The sequence below is a fragment of the Vespa mandarinia genome, chromosome 2 (genome assembly GCF_050613455.1).
Source record: "Vespa mandarinia isolate Hongniang chromosome 2, ASM5061345v1, whole genome shotgun sequence".
Taxonomy (NCBI): Eukaryota; Metazoa; Arthropoda; class Insecta; order Hymenoptera; family Vespidae; genus Vespa; species Vespa mandarinia.
The window spans coordinates 9,309,317-9,330,606 of NC_140811.1; the positions used below are offsets into that span (position 1 = coordinate 9,309,317).

At 30.3% G+C, this 21,290-nt stretch overlaps 1 protein-coding gene across 13 annotated transcripts in view; it reads left to right on the forward strand.

Moving 5' to 3' along the window:
• Nucleotides 1-18,682, forward strand: part of LOC118450308 (uncharacterized) — a 147,627-nt gene extending 128,945 nt beyond the window's left edge. For 10 of the 13 annotated variants that reach the window (XM_085665015.1, XM_085665018.1, XM_085665019.1 and 7 more), the window contains 9 exons: nucleotides 9,428-9,628; nucleotides 11,227-11,457; nucleotides 11,719-11,986; nucleotides 13,789-13,934; nucleotides 15,664-15,820; nucleotides 15,925-15,980; nucleotides 16,832-16,935; nucleotides 17,228-17,400; nucleotides 17,488-18,682. In XM_085665015.1, coding sequence (XP_085521141.1) covers nucleotides 9,428-9,628; nucleotides 11,227-11,457; nucleotides 11,719-11,986; nucleotides 13,789-13,934; nucleotides 15,664-15,820; nucleotides 15,925-15,980; nucleotides 16,832-16,935; nucleotides 17,228-17,400; nucleotides 17,488-17,503 — 1,352 coding nt within the window. In that variant the 3' untranslated portion in view covers nucleotides 17,504-18,682. The remainder of the gene's footprint in view (nucleotides 1-9,427; nucleotides 9,629-11,226; nucleotides 11,458-11,718; nucleotides 11,987-13,788; nucleotides 13,935-15,663; nucleotides 15,821-15,924; nucleotides 15,981-16,831; nucleotides 16,936-17,227; nucleotides 17,401-17,487) is intronic. The other 3 variants (XM_085665013.1, XM_085665014.1, XM_085665016.1) reach the window with 3 other exon arrangements.
• The last annotated feature ends 2,608 nt before the right edge of the window (nucleotides 18,683-21,290 follow it).

Consider the following 21,290-nt stretch of genomic DNA (forward strand, 5'->3'; position numbering starts at 1 on the left):
CTCTACCTCTTCATTGTTAGCAAATCTTTTACCACCGAGCCATTTCTTCAAGTTTTGAAATAGAAAATAATCCGAGAGGGCTAAATCTGGCGAATAGGGTGTGTGAGGAAGCAATTCGAACTTTAACTCATTGATTTTGGTCATCGCGATAACGGATATGTGAAGTAATGCGTTGTCTTGATGAAACAAAACTTTCTTTCTCGCCAAATGCGGCCGTTTTTTTTATTTCATCACTTAAATGTATACAGTGAAATAAGTTCGCATAATACTCGCCGTTGATTATTTTTCCTTTCTGAAGATAATCAATGAAAATTATCCCATGCGCGTCTCAGAAAACTGACGCTATGATCTTGCCTGCAGATAGAACTGTCGTTGGAGCCGATTCTCTCTTTTCAGTCCATTGCTTTGACTGTTCCTTCGTCTCAGGTATTAAGTAATGGATCCATGTTTCATTCATGGTTATGAATCGACGCAAAAACTCGACTTTATTGCTGTGAAACTTTGCCAAATACTCGATTGAAACATCCTTACAACGCTGTTTTTATTCCATTGTGAGTAATTGCGACACCTATCTTACGCACAGTTCATGTTCAAATTTTCAGTCAATATACGATGTATACGCACTTTTTGAATGTCTGTTAGCTTGCGCACTTTCAGTCGACGGTGATCCAATACTATTTTGTGGATTTTTTTCAACATTTCTGGCGTGGTCACCTCATTTATTCGCGATGTTCGTCTTAGCAGTTCGTTCGGCTTCATTCTGCCACCCAATATTTTACTATTGTAAACGAAGGAACAGGTTCCCCCAGAGTAGAATCTAGCTTCGCTTTGATATTGGTTGGACTGAGATCTTTCAAATGAAAGTATTGTATCACATAACAATGACCAATTTTATCCATGTTTATAAATTCACTGAGAGCTATTCACTATTGATGGCTGCCAAATAAATATTAAACAACTTAGTGTCGTCAAACTTCAAACTAAAGCTTTATAAGGTTGGTACTTTCTTCTATAGTCATTCTTTTCAAACAACAACCGCTATCTATACGTCAGGTCGAGTACTTCTGAGACTACTCTCGTAATTGCGCTCTCTTCAATGCATTGGTAATTTACAAGAAGTTAAACAAAAATGTATATATAATTTACAATAAGTTTCTAAAAGAAGTAGCAAGGATCTGGGTTACCGATCAACAAGTAAATGATTCTGATTCCGAAGAGACTGTTAATTATATCCAAATTCAACCAACTAGGAGAACTCCAAAAATAAATCCACCAGGTAGATTGTCGGGAAACATGAAACAGCACATTCTTAAGCAAATTGTTGGGAAAGGAAAGAAAAAATATTCTCAAAAGCCTTGCAAAGTCTGCAGCTCAAAGAAAAAACAAGCGAAACAAGATATATCATCAATTCTGTCAAGTTCCACTTCACAAGAGTGAATGTTTTATAAAATATCACACTTGTAAGAAATACTAGATATGTAAATAAATAACTTTATAAAATTTTATCAAATATAGTATTGATTTTATAAAACTGCTTTAAAACCATACATATTTATTTAATTCTCTTAAAAAATGCCCGGAAACCGATAAAGACAAAAAAAACAACCCGTCCGTTAAGTGTTATATCTTTTGTAAAATTAATATCTTACCAAGTTAATATCTTTTGTAAAAAATATGTTGATTGAGATAGACTAGATAATTAGATAAAAATCCAATGACTTGAAACTTCCCTTTTTCCTCTCTTTTATTTTAATTTTTTTTTTTTTTTTTTACTTTACATAAATATTCGAATGAAATCGTCGATTAATTCGATTTTATTTACATTAATAGAGATATTATCTTTTTCCTCTTCTTCTACCGAAAATAAAAAACAATGAAAGTACCATTAAATATACAATAAAATCAAATTATTTTTTGTTTACAATTTGTAAAATTGCTAAGATTCTAAGGATATAGTAATATATTCATATCCCTATAAAAACAATAACATCGATTGTGCATTATGTGTGCTGCAACTTTCGATCTTGCAAAATAAAAAAAAGAAAGAACAAGTGCTATATTATATGCACTAGAAAAAAATCTGAAGTTCTTTATAACGATATATCCATCACGTACGTAGATGCACATAAACAATACGATGATAAGTAAAAACTATAGATTTGAGTTAAAGCATATTAGTGTTCTTGATGTGCTTTAATTATGAGATTTCGAAAAATATATCAATTTCCTTCCATCAATATATTTTCAAACGATCGACTAAGAGAATGAGAGAGAGAGAGAGAGAGAGAGAGAGAGAGAGAGAGAGAGAGAGAGAGAAAGAGAGGAATAGAAAAACTTTTGTTCGATGTTACTGAAAAGAAATTAGGCAAACTCTTTGGTTCTCTAATCTGTAAATGAAGAATCTTTAATAATCTCTTGAAAAATATACATTAACGTTTCTCAAGAGAATACTTTTATAGTGATAGAGAGACCATAAATCAGAAATAAAAAAAAATCTAACGAATTATCTATCATCATCAAATCTCTTTTCAAATTTCTATATTCAAATGCCAATGTATTCTTATCAAAAAAAATTAGAAAACGATAAACAAAAAGAGAGAAACACAACTAGAGTTTTGTATTATGACCACGTGATTAAGGTACCAGTGAACATCGAGTGGTACCAGCTTCGTCTTATCCGTTGGAAAGTAATAACAGCCTTCGTTTGTTCCCGAACAAGCTCTGCCATAAATGTAGCTGAAATGATTCGAACTAGCTAGGAAAAAAGGTAGAGAGAGTAGAAAAATAAAGATAGCAAAGGATATAGGATTGGAGAAAGGAAGGAGAGGGAGAGAGAGACAGAGCCCAAAGCACTCTCGAAACTCGAGAAGGCACATAAACAATGTTTCTTCCGGATAACGTCGCCGTTTATTACGTTCATTGTTTGTATCTTCTCTGTATATTGCAGTAAAACTTTTGAATCTCAGTCATGGTTATCTTCTAACCACTATCCGTCTGTCTTTCTAGATAAATCGTTAACTCTTCTCGAAAATCTGTAAAATGATTGCTTTACAAATTGAAGTCGTTAATTTTTCAATGTATATTTTTTTCAGGGGAAGAAAAGAATTTTTATCGTTATGAAAGAAGTTTGTGGGAACTTATGGTTATTATTAAATATATGTTTATATATAAAATAAAGAAATAGTAAACAAATTTATTAATAATATTATTATATAATTGTTTCTGTATAATTTATTATGAAATTACAGAAGAATTTTTTTTTTCTTTTGAGGAGAATCCGTAACAGAACGCAAATAGATTTCCCATAATTTTTATCAAGTTTCTATTTTGACAAAATAAGTATTTAATCTTCTTACATTATGTAACACTTTAAAATATTAACAAGACACAATTTATTTCTCCTAATCCTCCTCCTTTTCGTTCCTTTTTTCTCCAAAATGAGTTAACCATCAAGGTTTCAGTATGTTAAAAAGATATAAAGGTGGGCGAAGTCAAGGACAAAGTAAGGTTACACGTACTCAAACTCCCTCTTTATCACTTTCTCACTTTGGTTTGTTCGAAATATAAATCACAGATGGATATCTTATGGATTACGACTACCACGGAATGTTTGGTACAATAGCGATGATTAATTTCTTATTTATAGTGTTCCATTAGTCGAATGAAACATCCATTAAGATATCCATACCGATTAACGCAAGAATAACAATGAGTATATCCTTAATTTCTTCATGAAGTAATACGAGAGTATCATGGTGAAAATAGAAAGAGAGAAAAACACTATAAATCAAATGTGGCAATGAATTTTTCTACATGTTCTGTTTAGACAGATTTATTTTACGAGTTGAACGATACAATTAGTAAATTGACAACGTCGATCTTTTTTTGCGATATTTTAAAGGGATGGTATTGTCATCGTCGAAGAGTATGAGAAAGAGAGAGAGAGAGAGAAAAAGAGAGAAAGAGAGAGGGAGAGAAAAAGAGAGAGAGAGAGAGAAAAGGAAGAAAAGGGATGCCGTCGCATGAAAGAAGAGAGATCGACAACAACAGCATTGTTCGCTATTTCTATATTGCTCTCGAACTTTCATTCTCGCGAGAATGCAACGTCATCGTATTTATATACGATGTTGATTCAAGCGAATGCCTTGTGGCATTTGACGCATTCCTTAGGTATTCCCTCATGTTTTTTATTTATTTATTTTTATTATTATTTATTTCTTTCTTCAAGCTACGTGTACAAATATTATATATTTAATGAAAGAATAAAAAATCGAAATACATTTCGTTTAATCAATTTTGGTTTTAGACTTATCAAATTCGTCCGTTCAAGTATTTCTCTCCCCCCCCTCTCACTCTCTCTCTCTCTCTCTCTCTCTCTCTCTCTCTCTCTCTCTCTCTCTCTCTCTCTCTCTCTCTCTCTCTCTCTCTCTCTCTTAATTTTATTTTCCATCAGTGATTGAGAAAAATGGCAAACTTTTCGGATTCATTTCACTTCAACAACTTTAGTTTCAAGTGTTGTTTCATCGAATAGAATTGTTCTCTTTCTTTCTTTCCTTATCTCTTTTATTTTATTTTATGAGTGACACTGAGAAAAGAAATTATGAACTTTACGAGTCCATTTCATTTAAACAACTTTTGTTTTAGACGTTACTTCATCGAAGCAAGTATTTCTCTTTTTCTCTGTTTGTTTGTTTTAATTGATTTTGAGAAAGGAAAATGACTAACTTGTCGCTCTAACTAAACGAAATTTTGTCGACAATATAACGAAAGAGCTATGTGTCAGTGCCAAGGGCAGCACGCCACGGAAGTAGCTAGACTCTATTCATAGTCGCGTTTGTCATATGGTACACGTTCATGTTTTTACTCACGAGAGAGATGTTCTCTCTTTTCTTCTTGATGATGTATGAGAGCGTATCTTTTTATTTTATTATTTTTATGAGGATAAACATTTAGATCGATTGAACACATGTTATCGTCATTCATAATTTAAAAAATGATATTGTTGATTAGTTTTATACTTTGTTTTTATGTAACAAATTTTACAAATTTGCTACATTTCAGTGACTAAGATAATTCGGAATCTGAAATAGTGTCGATAAATAATATAATAATTGACTTTTCATTATAAAAATAATTTTTATTTATATATTAAAAAGAGCAAAATTACACGTGGATTTAATTTATACAATGAAATTTATCTTTTATAAGAGCATATGTGTAATGGATAATACTTTATTTTCCTTTATTGTTTAAAGTAAAAGATATATTATGGTTCGTTATCTTTTACTTGTTTATGATCATTTCAAAAGTACTCGTAATTCAATATTTGTTTTCTATGCTATTAAAATATTAAATATTTAATAATAGATCGTGAAAATTTCTTTAGCTCTGATAACTGATACTGCTGTGAAATATTATTTTATTGATGTTTTTTAAGTCGAATAAAATCAATTATCTTTATTTGTTTCCTTTTTTAACACGTCTATAAAAACGGTATTGGTATCAATTATTGATATATTAAAGTTTGATATATAAAATTTTATTATAAAACTTTTGTTATTAAAATTTTATGATGGATGTATTTAATTACTATGTGTATATATTTAATGGCAATTTTTCTAATAGAAAAAACCGTCAGTAAAATCTGCATTCGTTTTAGTAGACTAACTTGGCAGCAAAGACTTTGTAGAAGAATTAAAAATAAAGTGATCTTTCCTTTTACGAAACTGTCATACGCAGCTTGCGATCAATATGTTTGAGAAAGGCAATCCGTGACATTCGATTCGATATTTTAAGGAACAGGCGGATATGAAAAGAAACAAAGAGGGAGAGGGAAAATCAATCATACACATCCGAAGGTCGACTCGCAGAATCTTCGCGCAATTCGTTGGAGCTAATTTTCCTGCAGTAATTCTCACACAGCCACGTCTATTTTCATCGCACGATGAGTTTCTACTTGTTTCTAGAGGCAGTTCGGATAAGCGTCTCGACAGTTTGCTTCGAACTCAAGAAAAAGAAAGAGGAGGAAAATGTCGCGAACAACATTCTTTTAAATAGTCAGAGATAATAGAAAATTCGAGCATTTTTCGTCTAGTCGAGTTGATTCTCATCGAATAGATTGTATCGTGTATTCATTTTGGTAAGGTATTTAAAATATAGATAACTATTTAACATTACAATTATAAAATCCATTAAAATTGTTTTCAAGTACTTGTCAAATTAATGGATAATAAAAAATAGATTGGCAGTTTTAATATTAAACCGATAGTGATTTCTATCTTTCTAGTGCCACTTGCATTAAAAAAATTAAAAAAACAATTTTGTATTAGTAAGATTATTTCATTTTATATAATAAGAATAAGTTCTTATCAAATCAAATAATTTTAGAAACGATGTACATACATACATACATACATACATACATACATACATACATACATACATACATACATACATACATACATACATACATACATACATACATACATATGCAGTACGCGATTTGAGCACAAAATGATCAGATTTGACAATTTGGTTTAACGATCAAATTTGTTGCTTTGATTATACATTTCTTGTTTCTGAACTAAGAACTTCTGATTTTTATTTGCAATCAATTCCATTTCCTGAGAAAGTCTGAACACAAATAAAAGAAAGCAGAAAAAAGGAAAGATTTTCTTCGGTAACCATTAATTCTCTAACAACTTTACGTATTCTTGAGCTATTAATATGCATGCGTATATACAACGATAATCGTCGTCTTTTCATTCCTCGTAGCTCGATCGTTATTAACATTTCCCTCTTTTTTCTCTTTCTCTCTCTTTTTATTATGGCTGATTCAATAAATTAATGTCAAGGAGATAAAACTGAGCTATACTTATTTGAAACCATGATACACGACTCTATCATCTTATCGTTTCTTTTTCATTCTTTCTTTGTTTTACTTTTTTTTATTATTGTTAGATATTCCTAGATGTTTTAATAGATAAACGGATATCTTATTAAACATTAATAACACGATTACGATTAATCGAATATTTAAAAATCGATTCATAACATTCTCTCGATCAAAATATCTACTCTTTCATCGAAAATTATATAATCGATTGATTTGAATTCTATCCAATTAGTCGGTTAATTGTAGTTTGTGTTGTATGTGGATTAGATTTTTTGTAATATTATTATATGTATATCTCGCGTATTGATTATTGAACTAATTACCAAATGATGATCTATACGAAGTATTCGATTATATGATATATCTAGTTTTAATACATATTGATTTTTTTATTTTACAATAGTTCTCTTTAAGAATTTTGTCTCTTTATCGATTTCGGATGTACATATTGCACAATTTGAAAAATATCAATAATTAATGTATCTATAGATAAATCAATGACGTCAGTTTTATCTTCCACTGTGCTTATTTATAAATAATAGAAATTAATATAACGGTTAAAAAACGAGTAAAAAACAAATGGTTCCCAATTTTCGATGGATATTAAATATCCATTGTATAATTATCAAAAAATAATAAACAATTATTGAGAAGCTTTTTATTAGAAGTATTCTCACTTTATTATTTACACATAAATATAACAATTTAGGTGTGCTTTTATAGAAATATTACTTAACGCATAGTGATATTTTTTGTTAAAGTACAGAGATAACGATAAGATATAGAAAGTAAGATTAATTCAAATGGTTGGAAATTTCTGGTCAGAATTTATAATATACAAATATACATAAATACTTGTTTCTTCTTTTTTTAATATGCGATTCTCCAAGATCGGAGAATTTTTTCTTCAATGAGAATGCGATAAAATTCGTATTGTGTTGGCTCAATGCGTTTATAGGTTTGCCTTGTCCTCGGTTCTCGTTTCGAAAATGAGAAAAGCTAATGAGGCGAAGAGAAAGGGGAAAAAGAAAAAAATAAGAGAGGTAACAAAACGATGTCACATTCGTCAGTTTCATTCGTTCGTTAGAAATTTCATTGGCAAGGATCCAAATTGTCATCAAATATCTTCGAATTCAAGAAACTATCGAATCGACTGATTTGTGAAAGTAAAAAGAAGAAAGTGAAATCTAAAGTAGGGTAGATAAGTAAGGAAGATAGGGAAAAATAATGATTGTGATGAGAAAAGGAGAAAGAATGCCAAAGTGAACTTCCAATTTCGTTTATGATTCGATTGAAGTCATAGCTAGCGAGACCACTGTTTCATTTTCTTTCTCAAACAATCCATTTGAATAGCGGATACTAGCCATCATGAGATCTACATCTCTCTGAGTCATAGAGAAAGAGAAAGAGAAAGAGAGAGAGAGAGAGAGAGAGAGAGAGAGAGAGAGAGAGAGAGAGAGAGAGAGAGATGGAGAGGAAGAATGTAAAGGGAAAGTTTATTGCTCTAATTCTTTTCAAACTAATTCTACTGTAACGTGCCGAAAAAAATTGAGAGAAGAACATCCAAATGAAATGATTTGTTTTTTGTCACAAAAGGTATTGTTCGAAACGAATAACACTAAAGCAGCAATCGTGAAAGAAAGGAAGTCAAGAAAGAAAGCAACCAATTGATCTGGTTATTGCACGTGTATTTTGCAATTTGACGATCATCCAACTTCTCCGCCGATGAATTGTGGAAGACTCGAAAATAGATCAAGAGGGAAGACCGATCATACCGGTCATCGAACTCGATAGGTCCTACTAAATTCGCTTTTTCCGATTTGGTTGGCAATAAATTCATGCCACACGTTATTCAACGTCGACATTTAAACAGAAAGAGAGACAAAGAAAGAGAAAGAGAGAAACAGATAGACGAGGCATATAAATTAACATGCAAATTAATCGCCCACCATCATAAATTTCGATATTAGATATTTCTTATAATAAAACATTAGAACAAATTGTAGTAAAACTAATCGTTTTTTTTTATTTTTTATAATTTTAATGTATGGCATAATTAACGTTTGAAAATTTAAATAGAAACGGTCTTGTTTTATTTCCAATGTAGTAATAGTGTAGTAGTGTAGTAATAGTAGTAGAAACTTTATCGTGTCGGGCAGAAATGCATGAAGTGGTAACGCTTAATGATAACAGTCGGTCTTTAATCACACACTTTTCTCTAATTATAAACGTAAATGAGCTAAACGGAAAACAATTCACGAATTAATCAGTCCCATCCTTAAGAAACTTGATCAAATGAATAGATTTATGTTTGAAAGGACAACGTTTGTGTGAACAAATTCTATCAAACTCTATCAAAAAAGTCGAAAGGAAACTTTTCTCTGAGCGCAGATCTTATTGTTTCTATTATTTTTTATCTTTTTAAATAGAAAGAGAAGAAGAAAAGAAATAGACGAAAGAAGGAGAAAGAAGGTGGGAAAAAGAAGTTTCTTGGGCAGTCTACGTCGAACTCGTTTTTCTTTTCTGTTGCAGAGCCGAAGAAGGAAAAAACTGAACAGAGTGCAAATGGCGCGGTTTCGCCAAGTGGTGAGATTCAAGTCAATCAGGGCACAACGACGAGCGTTACGATGCCTGTTTCAGATACGACCACAAATACAGGGGATCAACAAAAGCCGCATAGGCCAAGCACCCTCGATGCAAGGGTTGTAGCCAGGAGACTGATCTTGTTCGACAGTGAGTATACATATATACGGAAATATCATCATTGTTTTTTATTCTTTCGGCTCAGAGAAAAGTTTGTTCTTTTTTTAAAAAAAGATAATAAAAACTAAGTTGCTTTTCTTTTCTATATTTTTTTACAATAGATTCGTTGCGAAGATCACTTTGAAAGATTGTATTCGTGACTGTTATAATGTTGACTATTTATAGTTATATAGCGGCGGCAATATTAGATATGTATTTTATTTTTTTTCTTTTTAATCTACGATATTCTAAAGAGGTTAAGAATTGTTAAAAAGTTTAGACATCTTATTTTATAATTTTCGATATATATCACAATGACAACACAATGATTATTGGTAGAGTATGAGATAGAAATAAAGGAATGACAGGAGATGAATAAACCCAAAGTAGAAAGAGAAGAAAGAAAAAAGGAAAGTAAGGCAGAAATCTCAGCAAAATCTTTTAATAATTTTCTATTACATTGTCCTGTGAGGTAGAATATATTGAATTGACCACAAATTTTTCTCGAGTGAGAAGAAAAACAAGAAAAAAAAGAGGGAGAAAAAGATAGATATAATGAATTACAAAAAGATTGGTACTTCCCTCAGAAATATTAAAAAAAAAAGAAGTTTCGACATTGTGCTCTTGGATTGATTGAAGAAATTTTGAGAGAAACATTGAGAGAAACAGTGAGAGAGAAAGAGAAAGAGAGAGAGAGAGAGAGAGAGAGAGAGAGAGAGAGAGAGATTTGTACAACGATACGTAATTTAAAATTATTTTCATTATTTCTAATTTCAATATCAGATGAAAGAAGAAGTGAATAGTGTAGTTACAATAGTACGATGTTAATTATAAATCATTTAAAGTGTAGATAAAAGAGAGAGAAAGAAAAAAGTTTCTAACATTTCGAATATGCACTATCATGTTTAAAACCGAATAACGCAATATTAAGGATTTATTTTAATAGCGTTAACGGATTAAAAAACAAACAAAAATAAATAATAATCCCTTGTGGATGTTATAACTTTCACGATAAGAATTCGTGATAACTGAAATATTTCGTGGTGGACAAACGATCGCTTCTCACAGCAAGATCAGTTCGTTAGATTTTGTCATTTTATCGTGGGATATATATACACACACATGTACCTATGTGTTTCTAAATGTTTACCTCGGAAATAATTTTATCGACCTTATGAATTTTTCGATTATATAATATTCGAAAAAGAGAGATGACAGATGATATACAACATTAGGTAGATCGTTTTTGTAATTTGGTAAGACAAAGATCTTTAAATCGTATGTTTGATCTCGATCTTCTTTCCAATGTCTAGTGAAATTGGATAAAGATGACTCGTTCCGTGAATATTTCGTAAGTTCTCTCGATGACAAGAAAAAGAGAGAAAGAATGACCCTTGCCAAGATTTTCTTGACTTTGCAATATACCATCGACATGAATCACGTTCTTTCGATCTCGAATAAAAAATCTTTAAAATAATTCTCATTTATTATTTGTCTCATTCTAAAAAACTTCAGCTGTTGTTCATTGATAAATTTTAATTGTTAAATAATTAATAACGCAATTAATCGTATTTTTTATTTAATTTCAGTGGAAAAGGCTGTTCTCGATCAAAGCGTCGAAAATCAACAGCAGGTGATAGAGAGGTGTTATCCTTTACCACCTCAAAACACTCTGATGTTGTCAGAACTTCCGGAACCACCAATTCCCTTAAGCGAGATCGGACCGATTCCACCACCGCCTATGTTCAGCTCGCCGAGTCCCACATTGGTAACGAGGCAGCGACAACAGCAAATCCCTTTATCGGATTGCGAGGACGAAGGTGAGATTGCTTTTATTTTCTTTTTTATTTTCAATAAACTATGTCTAAATGTTCTATGTATATAGTACGAGCTGCTATTTTTTAATTAAAGCAAAAATTTTAATCAACTTTAAAATAAAGGATTCTAGAAGAATGTAAAACTTCTTCGTATATTTTTTGTATGCATCATAAAAATAGCTCGTTCGATAACGTAGAATGCTTGAAAAAAACACAACGAAGGATCATTTTAGTACCTGTTTTAATGTAAAACTGATATGACAGTGTACGTGTCCTTCGTAGATGACGAAGACATCGACGTGGAAGAGGAAGACGATAATCTTTACGTCTTTAGGGTGTCTCAACCAGATCCAGCGATTGATACATCTAGGATCGAAGAAATACCAGCGAAAGAGCCTAAGTTCCATGCAATACCATTGAAAAGTGCACTGAAGAAAAAAGGATCTAGTAGTGGCCCTGGAACACCGCAAAATACACCGACGCAGGAAAACAGGCCATTGACTCTTCGCCAAGAGCTCCATGCTTCATTCAAGTTAGTTAATCTCTATATGAGAGCACAACTCTAATAGCAAGCACTTAGAAACATATTCACCGAATTTTATGCGGATGCACGAAGAGTTCATGAATACAATGCGCACCGATATTTTTGCGGTTTCTTTTCATTCGTATTTTCAATAGTCGGTTTTAGTCGACGAAGGGTCTTTCACGGAAAAAAGAAAGAGAGAGAGAGAGAGAGAGAGAGAGAGAGAGAGAGAGAAATGTAATTCCTCGAAAAATCCTATCTTTGAACTCTTCGTTCACGACTCGAGGATTTGCCTGGACACTTACTGTCCAGGCGCTACATTCTCCTTGTCCCTGAATTCATTTCTATTTATTAAAAAAAGAAAGAAAAAAAAAGATTTTTTGCTATTGATAAAATTCCATTATTTATCTATATTAGATTGATTGTTCAGAGAATAAGGAGGGAAGAGTTTCGAGTTAATCTGGAATATCGTTCTATTCTTTAGATGAGCTTTTCAAAGTTTTTTCATTAAAATTATGTAAAATTGAACGATGACGAAAGAAAGATCGAACTATGTTCCAGCGTGAATCGTTCGAAGCATTTACATCGTACACCATCCCATCATGTTGAACCCATTACGACATATCAATCGCTAGTAAAACTATCATATTTTTCTTATGCTTAACCAGAAGGCCACCGTTGAGGCCTAGGATGAGAATATGGTAATTGGACATTAGTCTAATTAAGCATGCGCGAACCGATGGTATATATTATATATAATATATGTATAAACATTGTATTTTGAAAGCCATGTGATGGTTGATTGCAAACAACCAAAATGTTCTAATCTTTCCGTTGACCTCTGTTTGCCTCTGTATCGAACGTCGAAAGCATGGAACGTTCGATCTTAAGCATGAGAAAACCTTAGGGATATTCATGAAAAATACTCTTTCACTTATTATGCTTTTCACATCAATTTATGTACATATATACATTTATTATACGCGGTACGCCCCATTTTGCTATATGCACGTAATTATTTCTTATATCATACAACTTTTGGTTTTTTCCCTTTTTACACAACAACAATCCGTTATATATTTTGTAGTTTAAAAAATAATTATGAATGTATTTTTAAACCAGACAGTATGTAATATAATATGTATAGTTTATCTCTCATAACGAAATAATCGAATTCGATGCTCGGTGAGCATCGAACAACAATTTCAATTTCCTATGTTAGAAAACCTCTACTTTTTGATCCCCTTCTCTTGAATTTGTCCTACTTATTACCAGTACTTTATTTATACTAGTACTTATTACTGTCGAGAAACGAACGAGATGACGATACCATCTCGTATTTCACCTCCTTATCGTTAATTAATGAAAAGAATTATTTTATTATTAACTCCAAGTCATGCAGTTATTTCGAATTCAAATATTTACAATATGTGATAGAATTTCTTGTAATGAAAAATATCAAAATAACGAATTAAAACGAATGATATTGCATTAGGTTTTATTATCAGTGTAATGTATTACAAATATCTTTCGTATTTATGACGATCGATGGATCATCAGGGCTTACAATTAGCTTTGTCATTTTAAGTTCGATCGTACAATCGCTTTTTGTCACTTGTATCATTGTATTGCGTAGTTATCATTTTACTACTATTATTATTACTATTATTATTGTTTCCCATCCATATACGCATCTAAATTTTGAATATTGTGTAATAGAGTAGAACATTAGTTTACATAGTATCAATCGATATAATTTCGATAAAAACAATGAATTAATGACGAATTTTCTCTATCATACATTCTTTCAGCAGTCGACCAGTCAGATTCGGACTTGCTCTGCCGTGTACGTTGGAAAATAAGGAGAATGCGAGGCCTTACGTTATTCGAGAAGACGTTGATGGTGATGGCAGTGACGGACAAGTTCTTTATAGGGATGAGTATGATGATGAAAAAAGTAAGAATCAATTGAGCAACTACATTGTATAATCTAGATACTATTTCTCGAAGGAATTTTTTATATAAGAATTTTATTCGTATAAATATAAATATTTTATATTTATTTTTATATAATAATAAATAAATATGTATGTATAATTTTTTATAATAATAAATAAATAGTAAAATTATTTAAATCAAATATTTATTGTTATTCGAATAAAATTCTCATAATTTTTATTTTAATTGGGGAATATCTGAGATCGTTTTACAAAATAAGTGCAATTACTTTTTATCATTGTAAACTTTCCTTTAATACTACACTTACAGACTTGTCAATTTAACGGAATGGATATTTCATACTTAAAGATATAGAAATAAAGATATTATTTATAGCAATTTATCTTAACTTTAATTGATGTAATAATATGAATTAATGTTATAATAATAAAAATCGCATGTTTATGTATCAGTTTCAGTAAAAGTACGTATATAAATAATGTCTGTACATTTAGTGTTAAATTTGGTACTATATTAAAAGTGCACAATTTAAAAAGATTACAACGTAATATTTCGAAATAATGACTGACAATAAGAGACAATAAAATAATATAAATATCACTAATAAAATTCATGATCCTTCGTACGATAAAAACTAGATAATTATGTAGCTACAAGTTAGTCACAAAATACAAAAAAGATCATTCTTCTCATAAAACAACTGAATTAAGTCATTCATAGAACTCTCGATCGATTATTATAATTCTTTATAACATAAATTCTTCATGCCAAATACAGATGTATACCTATATATAGCGTGTCCCGAAATAAATGGGAAATATTGTAGGGTGGGAGACTTTAGCACATCAAAACAATAAAAAAGTTCATATAAACATATGTCCTAATTAATTTTGTTTTCGAGTTATAGCGAAATTTGTATTGCAATAATTCTTTCGTTAAATGGTCGTAACATCTTCGTGAACAGATTGAACTGTTTTAAGCATCTGGATACATGGAGAGATTAAAATAGTCATTGGTAAGACATCTGCAGGTTTTTAATCAGATATGAAGTCATTTAGAATATCTTTTATACAAATAAGCATATAGAGTTTGTTGAAAATTAAATCCTTTATAAACTTAAGAACAAAACCATATAGGATATATGTTTATATGAACTGTTTTATTGTTTAAATTTGCAAAACTTACCCCTAAAATACTCTACTTATTCTGAGTCACCCTATATATAATAAATTTGCAAGACGAGCGAGATAAGTTCCGCACAATTTCAAATCAGCCTTCGTCGACAAAACTAATTATATTTTCGCGCGAGCGTAAGCAAACGTATTACGTCGCCACTACGAAAAGTTACATAAACCTTGAAGATAGCTGGCAAACTTTAATATTTTCTCGATGTTTGTACTATTGTTGTCTCTGATTTTTTAGATACTTGTCTCTGTCTGTCTTTTTTTAATGCTCTTTTATCTTTCTTGTTTTATTTCTTATCACGTTGTTTGAAGCGATGAAAGAATGTTGTCAATTTGGATCGCCTCGACTTTATCGCTTACATGTATTTCGATCGAACTGATCAACAACAAAACTTCTATTTTTCAACGGTCTTTTAATCTCTCGCCGGTAAAACAAGGTTAAAGAACGAAATAGAAAAGAAAATTGGAGATGCAGGCGAAGGAAAATAAAAGGAGGATAGTTCGAAACACTCAAAAATAATAGAAAACTGTTTCTTCTTGCAGCTCGACTGGCAGCTAAAATCGCACGCAAAGAATCACTTTCGTTGAAACTAGCCCTCAGGCCTGATAGGCAAGAGCTCATCAATAGAAATATTCTTCAGTTACAAACAGACAATGAAAGGCAAGAAACGAAGGAGGCTATTGGTGCTCGGCTTATCAGGTAAAATGATTTTTTCTTTCTTTTTGTTTCTTCTTTTCTATAGTTATGTATACATTACACATTGATAGTTGAAAAATTGTGATATAAAATTATTTGTATTTCAGGCGACTGAGTATGCGTCCTACTCAAGAGGAATTAGAGGAAAGAAATATTTTAAAAAGTAAGTTTCTTCGTTTATAATTACATTTTAATTCCTTGGATAGCGACTTGCAGAAATTTTCCACGTGGATCCAAGATACACCGAAATATTGTGACTGTTTACTGCAACGATGTCAGATCTTTTCCTAAATTAAATAAAAAATTGTGTACTTATCAGTCGCGGATCAAATATTTGAGCTGATAATGAGTAATTAAAAAAAAAATAATAAATTTTATACTTAACTCTAATCAATCTATAGTAGCACAACAAAACACAAAATCAAAATTAAAAAGTATAATTTTATTTAAAACTAATGTAAAATTTGCTGGTACTTTTAAGATGATAATTTGTCTATGTCAAGTTTGTTTTTATAATATTATTACTTATATTATATTATTATTTATAATGTTATTACATAAGTAGATAATTAAATTTCTTACATATTTTGAGATTTCATTGGAAAATGAAATATAGATAAATAATAATATTCTATTTATCTAATTTCAAGATTTTAAGATATTTTTTCTGTTTTGCAAAGATTTGAAATCTCTCTTTTTTTTTTAATAATTTACAAAACTTTACTGAGATTTTTCTCACGGAACACACAGTGATCCACAGGTCACCGGCTCGCCTTCGCTGATTTATTGTGTTTCAACTGATAATGACTTCATCAAATAACTTTATACTGGACAAATACTTGCAAATTTAAATTTGATAAATATTGTTTCGATCTATAGAAGAGTTATTTTCATTATTTTGCACTTCAGCACAAAAAATGCATGACGAATCTAACTCATCAAATATATCCAAGAAGTTAATTCTTATAAATACAAGAAATATGATTAATAATTATGTATTATATTTTTTTTTAGAACAAAGTCCTGCCGAGGAGAAGAAGCAAAAGGAAGAGAAAAAACGATATCTTTTAAGAAAACTTAGCTTTCGACCAACCGTCGAAGAACTTAAGGAAAAGAAGGTATTTAAAGGATGAACAATTAAATAGAGAAACATTGTATATCGTCATAGATTATATCTTATTTGCTCTATAATCTTGGAGCATCTGGAGAAATTATGAGAAGTAATGAGTATAGAGGTTAATTAACTAATTTCATTTATCTTTCATATATATTCAACAATTTGTCCAAATCAGTAATATGATTATTATAAGAAAACGAATATCTTAGATCTACGTAAATAAAATAAATAAATAAGAAAAATGATTTTCGATTTGATAGCGTAAAAAGTAAGATACTTTGTCTGTTTTATAGATCATCAGATTCAACGATTACATCGAAGTTACGCAAGCTCACGACTACGATAGGAGAGCCGATAAGCCATGGACGCGATTGACTCCAAAAGATAAAGCAGCAATTAGGAAGGAATTGAATGAATTCAAGAGTTCCGAGATGGCTGTACACGAAGACAGTCGACACCTTACAAGGTAAATAAAACTAAATGAAACCAAGTAATTGACGATCATTATTAATTCAATATTAGTGCAATATTATAAGACTAATTTCATTTTTAGATTCCATAGACCATGACAATTGCAATGTGTAGAGGTGATGCAGTGTGGTGCAGGTGTAGTAAGTGAAGGTGCAGTGTGGTGGCCACGTGTTGAAGCTGGATAAATCGAGTTTGCGTCTGGGTTGCGTAATTAAATAACGGAATACGTCATAATCTACCAGTGATTGAAGATGATGAAAAATGAAGAAAAATACTTTGACGTTGCTAAATCGTGTCGCCGGTTATTATGCGTTCATTCGCCCATCGTTTATCTATTATTCGCAACAACCATCATCGTCGTCGTCATCATTGTTATCTTCATATGCAAATCATTATTGTTCTCATCATCCGGCGATCCATGATTCGCAATGTCAACTATGCTTTGTTTAGCGTTCTCGCAACGCTATGAAGATTGTGATAGGGTGGTTTGCCTAATTTAAAGAAAATAAATCTTGGGGGATCACTCGCCGAAATACTACATTTTTTCTTAAGGAACGTTCGCATCTACGCATATTATTTTATATTTTTTTAGACTTTTATTTTATTTTTTTTTTAAGTATGTCTTTTTTCCCTTGTTCTTATGCTCTTCTACCTTCTCTCGTTAATTTCGCAATTGTATAATTCATTTTCAAAACGTTTTTAATCACGAATTTTTAATGGAACGTAATTGTTTTATAATTTTTCATTAGACGATGTAATATTTTAAACGATGACGAACACGAAATTTTAAGAGTACGTCATTATATATATATAAAATGTTAAAGCACGTAGGCGAAAGATAATTAAGTAGTTATGAAAATTTTTCATTACACGAACGTTACACGAACGTATATGCGAACGAATCCTTATACATATACAAGAAAAAAAAATTATCTATGTCAATCAATTTGACTCCTTTATGTCACCTGGCATCGCCATCCACATAATAGTTTAATTCTATCGAATTTAGTTACTTTCCTTAAAAGAATTAATCTTTTCATCTTCATAGTCTTTCAATCTTTCTATTCTTTGACAAAATATTTTTATTTCTCCATTGATCTATTAATTATGCGCTATTTTCTTTTTTACATAATATAAATAAATATAACAAAAATAAATAAATAAATAAACAGATATCGTTCATATTTCAAGAAACTATGACAATCGATAAGAATATTCGATCGACGAAGAAAAAAGAAAACAAACAGAAAAAAACACAATTAAGAAAGAAAAAACACCTTTCCTTTACTGCCAGGTATCATTTTTCTCATAGAGCTTGAAGACCAAACGCTTACGACTAAATATAAATAATGTTCTCTGTTTAAACGATGCATATTGTGCAATTCTACTTTGTATAGGAATATACATATGTACGTTAGTGATTTATTATTATTATTATTATTTTAGTATTGTTACTTATTATTATCCTTATTTTTATCACAAGCTCAGTTTGGTTTTTTTGAGAATATATAGCAAACTTTCTTGGTCAAGCTATACTTCTCAACTATTATTTATAGTGGATGATAGCGTCACTGAGAAATTATTATTATTAATATTATTATTATTATTATTATTATTATTATTATTATTATTATTATTATTATTATTATTATTATTATTATTATTATTATTATTATTATTATTATTATTATTATTATTATTATTATTATTATTATTATTATTATTATTATTATTATTATTATTATTATTATTATTATTATTATTATTATTATTATTATTATTATTATTATTATTATTATTATTATTATTATTATTATTATTATTATTATTATTATTATTATTATTATTATTATTATTATTATTATTATTATTATTATTATTATTATAATTATTATTATTATTATTATTATTATTATTGCCATTTTCATCATTATGGTATTATTATCATTATATATATCGTTATAGTCAATATTAGTGACGCTGCGGTTCTCGTTATTTTCGATCACACATTTTTATTGCAAAAAGAATATAATAAAAAAGAGAAAAGAAGGTAATGCGTCAACGTACATAATGTATATGCACACGTATATGTATATAAGACAGAAGCATCTTTGTTGTTTAAAGGTTATCTAATCAAAAAGTTTTTAAGAGAGGATCAAAAAAGAGAAAATAAATGAAAAATTGGCTGAGCGAAATCGCCAAGACGGACTGGAATTCTTGATTTCTGATTGTAATTTAAAAGAAAAAATAAGAAAAGTCGAATGAAGTAAAAAAAGAAAAAAAAAAGTATAATGAGTGAACTGAAAAAAGATTAGAGAAACTCTCGCATTTCGTTTATAATTTTGCAGCTTGTAACTCCGCTTGTAAATTTTTGACTCTTTGCACTTTAACCCAAAATTACGGATTTTATATTTATGTTATAAAATATATGAGGAAGAACAAAAAACGAATTAAGGAAGACAAAAAAGAAAATGATAGAAGACATGAAATATATCTAATTTTGATTATCGATGATTGATGAGACTGTATTAAACATTCTCTGAATGTATTTAATCACACAATCAAACGAAAAGATTGTGAGAATAAAAGAAGATCGTGACGGTGACGATGAGCTTGAAAGAAAAAGAAAGAAAAAGAAAAGAGGTATAAGGAGAAAAGAATTTTTCTCATCCTATATAAAATAGTTTTGACGATCGCGTCCAATGGCATGAGAAGATCGAAGCGTCGATTATTCTCTTTTTACACCTATTGGTAAACTCAACAGTTCGATATATTACATTCGTCAACTTCGAGTTGCATCGGAGGTACCGATATAATATAAACTTCCAAGGGCATCACGAAGACGCACGTTATAAAGAAACGATGATGAGCAAACGAGGAATAATAATTAAGCAAGAATAAACGGAACGAAGAAAATAAAAAGTGTACAACAAGAACAAGAACCTCTCTCGTTCCATTGGTTGAGCAGTGTGACTACCGTGTAGTCAAACAAAATATCCACTGCAGATTGAGAGAATAAAATATATGTAGCATACGAATGCGTGGGTCGTAACGTGAATGTTTCAAATGATATGCCGCAAGCGATGTGATTATCTTGTCTGTGTGTGTGCGTGTGTGTGTGTATGCATGTATATATGTATGCATGTATGTATGTATGCATGTATATGTTCTTATTGCATGTGTGATGTATGATGGTATATGTAAGCTTATATGAGAGTATGTGTTAAAAAATAGAAAAAATGCGAAAAAGAGAAGATGAACGATGAACAAGATATTATAATTTTAGACGCAAAATTGCGGGGAACAAAATTCGGAGAAAAAACTTCACGCCTGCTGTGCGTTTGGCCTGTTGAAATTATCATTTTCTCCTGCTTTTTGCATACCCGCTCGCGGATAATCGACGAAGAGAGATGAGGAAGAATGAACTGACTTCGATAGTATACGGCTGGTGATTAGCGAACGATTTGTGTACATATTAATGGAAAAAATGAAAAAAAAATAAACAAAGAAATAATGGAAAGAATATATATACTGTAAAACACACCGCAATAGATATTCGCAGTTAAAACACGCTACGATAATTACGCAATTGTAAACGATGCATACTTATAAATACTACTTTTTAGATAACAAAACTCTAATGCAAATCATATACATATATAAATATTATACGTATACATATAGACATATAGATATATATGTATATGTATATATATATATTATTATTATTATTATTATTATTATTATATTATTAATATTATTATTTGGACGCGGTACAACAAGTAGTATGTGCATTTTCCAGCACAGATAGTTGGTATTTTGTGTACAAAAGTGAAATTGAAAATAATTGTTGAACTCATGTCGAGAACGCTCGCATTGAGCCTT